General features: G+C 42.7%; 1 protein-coding gene across 1 annotated transcript; it reads right to left on the bottom strand.

The window, feature by feature from the left end:
- Positions 1 to 1,008: 1,008 nt before the first annotated feature.
- KCNE4 (potassium voltage-gated channel subfamily E regulatory subunit 4) lies at positions 1,009 to 6,691 on the bottom strand. The gene is made up of 3 exons (XM_017728861.1): positions 6,045 to 6,691; positions 3,898 to 4,115; positions 1,009 to 3,477 (listed from the first exon to the last, which is right to left on the bottom strand). Exon 3 carries the CDS (start codon positions 3,449 to 3,451, stop codon positions 2,960 to 2,962), a length of 492 nt encoding a protein of 163 aa, XP_017584350.1. The 5' UTR covers positions 3,452 to 3,477; positions 3,898 to 4,115; positions 6,045 to 6,691; the 3' UTR covers positions 1,009 to 2,959.
- Positions 6,692 to 7,923: the final 1,232 nt, after the last annotated feature.

Genomic DNA, 7,923 nt, shown 5'->3' with positions numbered 1-7,923 from the left:
GAAACACTGAAACAGCAAGCCAGCGGCGTGGGTAAATGGGGAAGATGCAGCGTTGCTGACTGACCCTCTATCCCAGGACACTGTGGCTGTCCCGGGAGATTGCACTGCTGCAGGCAAACACAGCCTGGCTGATGGGTAGCTTGAGGTCCACAGAAGCTTGTGACCAGGCCCCAGAGTTATTTAATAGGGAGTGAATGAAGAGAGCAGAGCACAGGGGAGCCTGTTTTGTGGGAAAGTGAGCAGATATAACTTTATAGCAATCTGGTTTTTGAAACAATCTCAAATTACCCTGTGCAAGCAGGTCTTAACCAGTGCTGGTGAGTCTGTACACATAACTCAACAGATTTAGGGGAGTGCAAAGTTGCCTCTAAATATTTATCCCCTATATAGGGAGGCAAATTCTGAAAACCTCCTCTCTACTTAATACTGGGAATGACAGAGCAGCAGTGAGACCCAGGGTCAAAGCTTGTGACAAAGCCAGCTGTGTGCCATGGCCAAGTAGTGGAAATCCAGTGGGATCAGAGATCTGTGTTAGATACTTGTCCATAACCTCAACTCCAGCCCACGATTTGCTACAATGCAAAACTAACCCCAAAACTCAAAATGCAAACGTGTCCAGAGGCTGAATAAGCAATACAAGTTTCCATAGCAGTTTTGCCAGCCTCCCCCAATGCCTCCCCAGCACCCCCAAGTCTTTGCAGAAGGGAATCCCTGCGGCCCTGTTTTCACACACTCACGACCTGAGCATGCTGCCCAGTGTCCCAACAGCCAACAGGGACCAAAGGTGGATTTGGAGCACCTGTTCAGCCCTGCAGTCATCCCACAATATTGCAGTACTGTAAAGCTCAAGGAATCATTTCAAAAAGTGGCTAAGAAAAGGATCCTGTAGGAATTGTGCCCAGTCTCGTTACTGGAAATCTATTTGACGTAGTGAACGAACATGGAGACTTTTCCAGGAAATGTGTTTCTTTATTTAAATAAAATTAGTGCCAGTAGAAACAATAAACCTTAAATACATGAGACAATTATATACAACTCGATGTTAGGAATTATATACATCAGTTTTTTACAGATACAAATACATTTATACCAAAAGTAAAGGACGAAGGAGAAAGCAATGGAAAATGTGACAACTTGCGCATGTCAGTCTCATTTGGAAAGTTTCAGGATTCAAGTGATTCCAGGCAAAGTGCCAAACTTAATTTGGCTCCTTTCAAACTTAAAACAGCCCCTTTCAGAGTAAATCTACCAAAAAGCTTTATATGGTCTGATCCAAAGTTCAGTGAAGTCAATGGAAAAACTCCCACTGGCTTCAGTCTGCCCCAATCAGGCCCTTTCTGAGCACAATGGAGCCTTTGTTCTGCTGTGGTTAGAGAGAGACAGCGATCCCTGATCCCTACATCACATTAACCCTCTGAGCCCTTCCCAGTGGCAGCAGCACAGCAGACTCTGGCTTCAGTTCGTTTCTGCCGTTCAGCATCCATGTTTTTCAAGCTGTTTCTCAAGCTCTAATGCCAGTGGATAAATCACAGAGCTATTTTAGTGCAGGAAATACGTGGAGACATTTTGCAAGTATTTTGCTGTGCAATGCTTTAGATTCAGGCTCTTTAGCCCTCATGCTTCAAAACTAATCAAAACACTGTAATAAGTTATTATAAAATATAAGGTATGATTGAAATATTAGTTTTCTTCTTTCAAAAGTGCAATAATTTAGCAACAAATTTCATGAGCATTTAAAAAATGTCACAGTACCATTAAATTGGGGGGAGGGAGAAGTCTGTGGTGGTTTTAAATACTAGTTACTAATAGCTTTATAGAAATGCATGTGTCACATGCAAGCTGATTAAAAAAAAATGTAACACAATGTTAAGCTACACTGGCTTAAATAGAGCAGAAAGTCTAGATTCTTTAAAGATGTAAATGGGTACAATTTTCCTGACCTCGAATGGAGAATTTAACTCCAACAGAGAAGCACAAAATGTGCCCATCCCTGACTAAGCTGATAATTTCAGTGGGGCCAGGAACTCACCCTTGCTAGGTTAAACTTCATTTAGAATTCCACCTATTTTTCAAGGGGGTGTAACAGAGCAGCATCTGTTTGAGCCTTTCTACATCTTACAGCTGGTAAGAAAGATCTTTTAACATCTCCTTTAAGTTACAGATCTTTGCCTTTAGTGACCAAACGTACACATCTTTAAAAAATAAAAAAGAAAAAAATGAAACCACCTGTCCTGTTAGGAACTCAGTCACAGGCTGGATTGCAGCAGAAGGTGGTGAACCTGACCCAGCCAGTACAGGTATAACTTAAGCAAAGACATAGATAAGTGTCATGGGTCTGAAGCCAGGCTTTACAAACTGCACAGGAACTCGGTGCCTCTTATTCTGCTTTGTCTTTCATTCTTTCTGTACCTAAAATCAGCTTCCAGCCATGCTGCAATCTCCCTTCAAGTACAGCATCAACAAGTTTTCAGCTTTCAAGACCTCATTGAGCAAATGTGCTGTTGGCTGTGGTTTGTCATAAGAAAAACACAGTAAGAGTATTTCTAGTCTATCACAGCTTTGTGTGAGTGAGCATTACCCATCCTCTTTAAGAAACAGGCATTTGCATGAGGGTAACTTCCCCAAACATTCCCCAGATATTTACAGAATTCTGAAATATGCAGAGACATGCCACTAATAATTACCTCATTAGAAAATACATATATATTCACCATGTTCTTAGCTTTCATAGTAAGAAATAATAATGGAAAAATTAAAATTAAGCAACCCAATTATGTGCAAGTTACACTTTGAGTTGGGTACCACTGCTTCCTTGTCCCGCCAGCTCTTAGGAACAGCTTGGGCCCAGGAGCACAGATACCTGTTCAGAGTTCATTGGAGAGCAGAGAAGTAGAGCCACAAGTTCTCAGTGGGAGCTCCACTCACGCTTTGGCAGCTGGTCAAGGGAGCCCTGCGAGTGCTAGGAGTTCTTATGGATGTTTTCCACAGAACCCTCACTGCTCTCATTGAGGGGCGTTTCTGACACTTCCCCTAGCTCAGTATCCAGCACTTCCTCCTGGATGGTGAAGTGCACGTCTGGGGAGGAGGACTCGGAGCTCACGCTGCTGCCTTCCATGGAGCAGATGGCGCAGGACAGGGATGGCACCATGCTCTCCTGCAGCATGTTCAGCATCATGGGGATCTGCACAGATTTCAGCCCTGCTACGGTTGGTAGAGGCTTTACGGCTTCCCCCCATTCTCTCTCCTCCTCTTTATAGAGCAGAAGCAAATGGGATGACTTCTCTTTTCTTTTGGATTTCATGTAGCCAAGCATTATTCCTATCAGGAAGATCCCATAGAAAGACATGACGATCAGAATGTAAAAGTACTCGTTGCTGTTGTTCTTCTCTGTGCTGGGGGATTCAGCATCAAGCATAGCTTGGGTCACATTTGCATGGTCCATCTTCAGCATGGAAAGTGTTTTACCACAGCTGAAGCCTGGAGGAGAATGTAAACGGATATGTAAGATCAAACTTCAGAGCAAAGGTGTAAAAGAAACATCTGGAAAAAGGTTACCTCAAACCCTTCATTACTCCTTGTAAGCTTGCAAACCCCACACCTGATTGAAGCTCCCAGTCTATTATACCTCTGCATTACTACTGTAAGTGAATGAACTCTTATTCAGATACAGAAAACATTCAAGGAAAGAAAACATATAATATTAAATTATCTTGAGTTCTATGCTGAATTATAAAACACCCAATCCACATGATTAAAGAAAAAAAAACTATATAGAAAGACCCTACTAGGCACTTAAACATAGTTTTGTGCTACTTGATCATGTTTCCATGGTGGGTGAAAGTTAGAAGTATTATTTTGTTCAGTGATGCAGGAAAAAATAATCAAAAAGCAACTTACGCCGGTATGCAAATAATTCCTCCTTTTGCAAAGCTCAAGAGACCTTTCCTCTACCAAATGCCGGGTGCTCTGAAAACTTTCCTCTGCTGCAGTTGGAATAAATAGCTCTCAAGAAATGTTTCATCACGTGTTTTAGAGGCACAGTTTATAATAGTTTTGTGTTGGAGTCAACAGATGAACTTGAAGGATTGCAGTTCAACCCACTGAACTCTTAACAGCTGTGAAAAGAAAAAGAGTAGGGAATTCAGATTTTACTCTTTCCTAACCAGTTCCACACTAGATCTTTCAGCTTGTGAATCTGTTCCTTTAACATCCCAGTTGCTAAATCTGACCTCTTACCCTGAGAGCTGCTACACAGAATGGAAAACCTGAAGATCATTATTCTATGTTTGTCATAACATATAGAAAAAGACACATGTGAATTTTATATTAGACACTACCAAGTTATTTACATGCCTGCTATACACAGTCTTCCACAAAGAGATGGAGGAGGAAACAAGTTATTTTCTTTGGTCAGGACTAGAGACAAAGCTTTAGAAAGTATGTGCGGAACAAAGTGGTGACTTTCAACTTGTGCTGCAGCTCCACTTTGCTGCAAGCTGTGGGGCTGGGGAGAGTGTGGGCCCTGAGTCTGGAGTGAGTTTTGGATGGAGGGGTGCTGGTGCCACCTAACTTTGGCCATCAAAGCAGCAACTGTGGGGTTTGGGTTCCCCACATAATCAGTGGAAGGGTGCAGACTCCTCCAGAGAACAATTTGGAAGTCCTGAAGTTTGCAGCCCCTTTCTGCCTCAGTAGAAGCAGCCAAGAGTTAATGCTGTCTGCATGATGTTATGCCTAAATAGAGGCCAGGGCCACTGAGTTAACGATGATTTAAGTTCTAAGGGATGTTACCAGTTCCTGGCCAGAGGGATGCTCTCTGAATGACTGCTGGAGGCTGCTGGGCTGAGCAGGAGACCTCCCAGCCCCCTGGATGTTCCTTTAACTGGGATGTTAAAGGAACAGTTCGGATGCAGCCTGTGTCGAAGGGCCCACAGAGTTCCCAGTCATCAGCTCCGTGGTACAGGAGGCTCTGAGACCCATTTCCAACACGTAAGCAACAGTCCAGGCCATGGGAAGAAGGAGGCCCAGCTTGCACCTTAGGGATTTCATTTCCTTATCCTCTCCATCCCCGTTCTTCACACACAAAGCCCAATTAGTCAGGCCCCACATGTGAATGTCATCCCTTCTGCAAAGCTTCAAGGATGTTTATGTAACAGAACACTCCACTTCCAGAAAGCAGTAGACTGGTGCTGGAGTTTCCCAATGGTAGGTCTGGGCTTTTTTTCCCTGCAGTCACTTGTGGATTCTTTGCATAGACAGCAAATTCTTTTCCAAACTCTGCCCTTACAATCCCTCTGAGGTAAAGGCAGATAGGATTAACCTCTCTTCACATGTAAGAAAAGGCAAGAGAGAGAACTTAAGCAACTTTAGACTTAGTGGAGAATTCGAGAAAGGACAGAATTGTATCTGTGTTTGGAACTGGCGTTTTCCATCATTTCTCTGAACAACTCCAGAACAAAAGGAAAAAAATTACGCTAGCCAGATTCCCTTCTCTGCACCTTAAAATAGAGGATACTCCCTTTAGGATGTTGGTTTTATCTCCCTGCGCATTCCCATGTGATAGCTCAGGAGCTGTTGATGTTGCACTAACGTCTACTGGGATTTCATCTGACAAAATCTGTCTGCAGCACCAGCTTGCCAAGTCTGAATTCTTCTTCCCTGTTCCTGACAAATTACCGAGCAGGCAACAAGACCATATCAACTGTAGGCTAAAGCAGGGCCCAGAACAAGTCTCTGGATTTTCTAGTTAACTTTAGGGAATATTTACTTCACAACTTTCTCAGCTCCATGTGATATCTGTCCCCCACTTCAGCTCTGGAAATCTGGGGGTTGAAAAATTAAAGACAATGTATCAGGTTTTAGCAACACCTTCTCATGCAGGACTTTCACAGACTGGTGAGGAAGTGCCTCACATTGCTGGGTCAATGAAAAATGGCTCGGCACAAGGAGAAATCCTTTTTCTCTGTCCCTGAAAGTGTCTTGGGTCCTGGGAACAAGACCACCTAAAGCCTGTCCTGTTGCCTCTTGTTATCAGTGGCACCACTCACCTGGACACAAAGGCACATCCAGAGGCACGGACACACCACAGCTCCTAGCAGTGAGCCAGCAGAGCAGGGGCAGACCAGCTCTTCTGTAGGCATCTGCAGGTGCAAATAGAATCCCTTATTTGCTCCAAACCCTTGCATTCTTCACGTAGGTGAAGCTCTGTACAAATTACCAAGACCAACTGGAGCACCAGGTACATTCACAGACTTATGCAATTCCACAGAAGTATAACTGAAAGATGACTGGATTGTGTAATTCTGCAGAGTTATTGACGAAAACTCTTTGCAACTGTGTTTACTTTGGCTAGCTGATGACAACATCTCTTCTCCGTCTGTTAGCCCATGGTTCTTAAAAACAGTTTAATTTTAAAAAGGCCTGCAAGGAATTCCTGAGCCTTCTATAGACATGAAGAGGAGGGATAGCAAGATACTGGGGAATAACCACATGAAAAACATATGCCACTTGCTTACTGATGCCATAAGTCAACTTTCTCAAGCTGTACCCTGTAGAAAATAAGTTTTTGTCTAAAAACCAGACCTAGAAAATTAAAAACTTGAGCTTTTAGTTTCATGTTTCAAAATTATATTTGCTGCAAATTATATTGTAAAGTCATTGATCACAGCAAAAATCTTGCCTAATTTGAAGTAACTTATTTTTAAAGTTAAGCTTACTAGCTACTTCTTTTGTGATGTCTCTTTTTTTCTTCCTTTCAGATCAGGTTTTTTCCCTGAGCTTCAGAAAATTTTCCCTGAAATTTCACTTACACATCTCTTATGCCTCTCACATGTTCCTCTTCTTCTTTTCACCCATCCCAAACAAGGATATAACATTTAAGAATAATCCTCATGCTGTTGCTACCATCTTCCATATTCATCCTTTGGAAAACATTCAGGCCAATAAAGCAGAGCAACAGCCAGGCACTCCAACAATGAAAAGGTCACAACGTAGTTGTTGATGCCAGATTTTTTTTCTCAAGGTCCCTGTCTCCTAGAGAGCCTTTTGTGGCAGCAGCCTCCGTCACCAAAGGACGCAAACGTTGAGGCTCGAGGCATCCCATGGGGCAGGAATTCACAACATGGCTTAAGGGATCATATAATGTGAGCCCTTTCTCCAAATAAAAATTTGAGGACTGTCAGGAAACTGAACAAAGACAGAATCTATTATGAAGACAACATGAAACCTCCTTAGAGACCCAGATGACTCTGCAGGCTGCCATGGAAAATATATGCCTAACCCTTCATTACAGCCATAATCTATGGTTTGATGCTGCATTTATCTTTCTTGTCCCAGTTAGTGAGTTAATAAAACTAAAGACACCAAACAATTGTTAAAGGGCCAGCTCCTATGGGAAGCTGAGCTTGTTTGAGGAGTGTCTGCTGAGAGTATCACTCTAAAGAGTACCAGAGTGTGGGCACTTTTAGAGTTATCATCTGAAAAAAATAAAATGAAAAGAGAAACAGGAAGGATAGAGGAGTTGGTTTTTTTTCTTCCTGGATGTGGACATTTAATGGAACTAATGTTTGGTAATTTACTGCTAGGGGGAAATGGGAGGGAGAGCTTAGCCATGCAAGTATGGACTTATTATTGATTTAAACCCTCCAGATACCACAGTTGGCAAAGGACAGAAAACTGATGGTGATCAAATAGGTGATCAATATATTTCACTCACATATATTATTTCAATTAAAGTAAAATTGGAGCTGCTTTTAACACCAGAAAGGAAGACATGATAAAATAGATGTTTGTGCTCCTGATCTGGTCTTGCATTTAAGGACCTGCCATGCCAAGAGGTACATGCTGTCTTTCAGTCCTGCTGCAAAACACACACCTCACCGAGGACCTGAGCCAAAGCCCCCTCAAGTTACTGGCAGTGCCTCTCCT

The sequence above is a fragment of the Corvus brachyrhynchos genome, unplaced genomic scaffold (assembly GCF_000691975.1).
Source record: "Corvus brachyrhynchos isolate BGI_N302 unplaced genomic scaffold, ASM69197v1 scaffold223, whole genome shotgun sequence".
Lineage (NCBI taxonomy): Eukaryota > Metazoa > Chordata > Aves > Passeriformes > Corvidae > Corvus > Corvus brachyrhynchos.
This window is presented reverse-complemented; position numbering and strand designations above follow the sequence as displayed.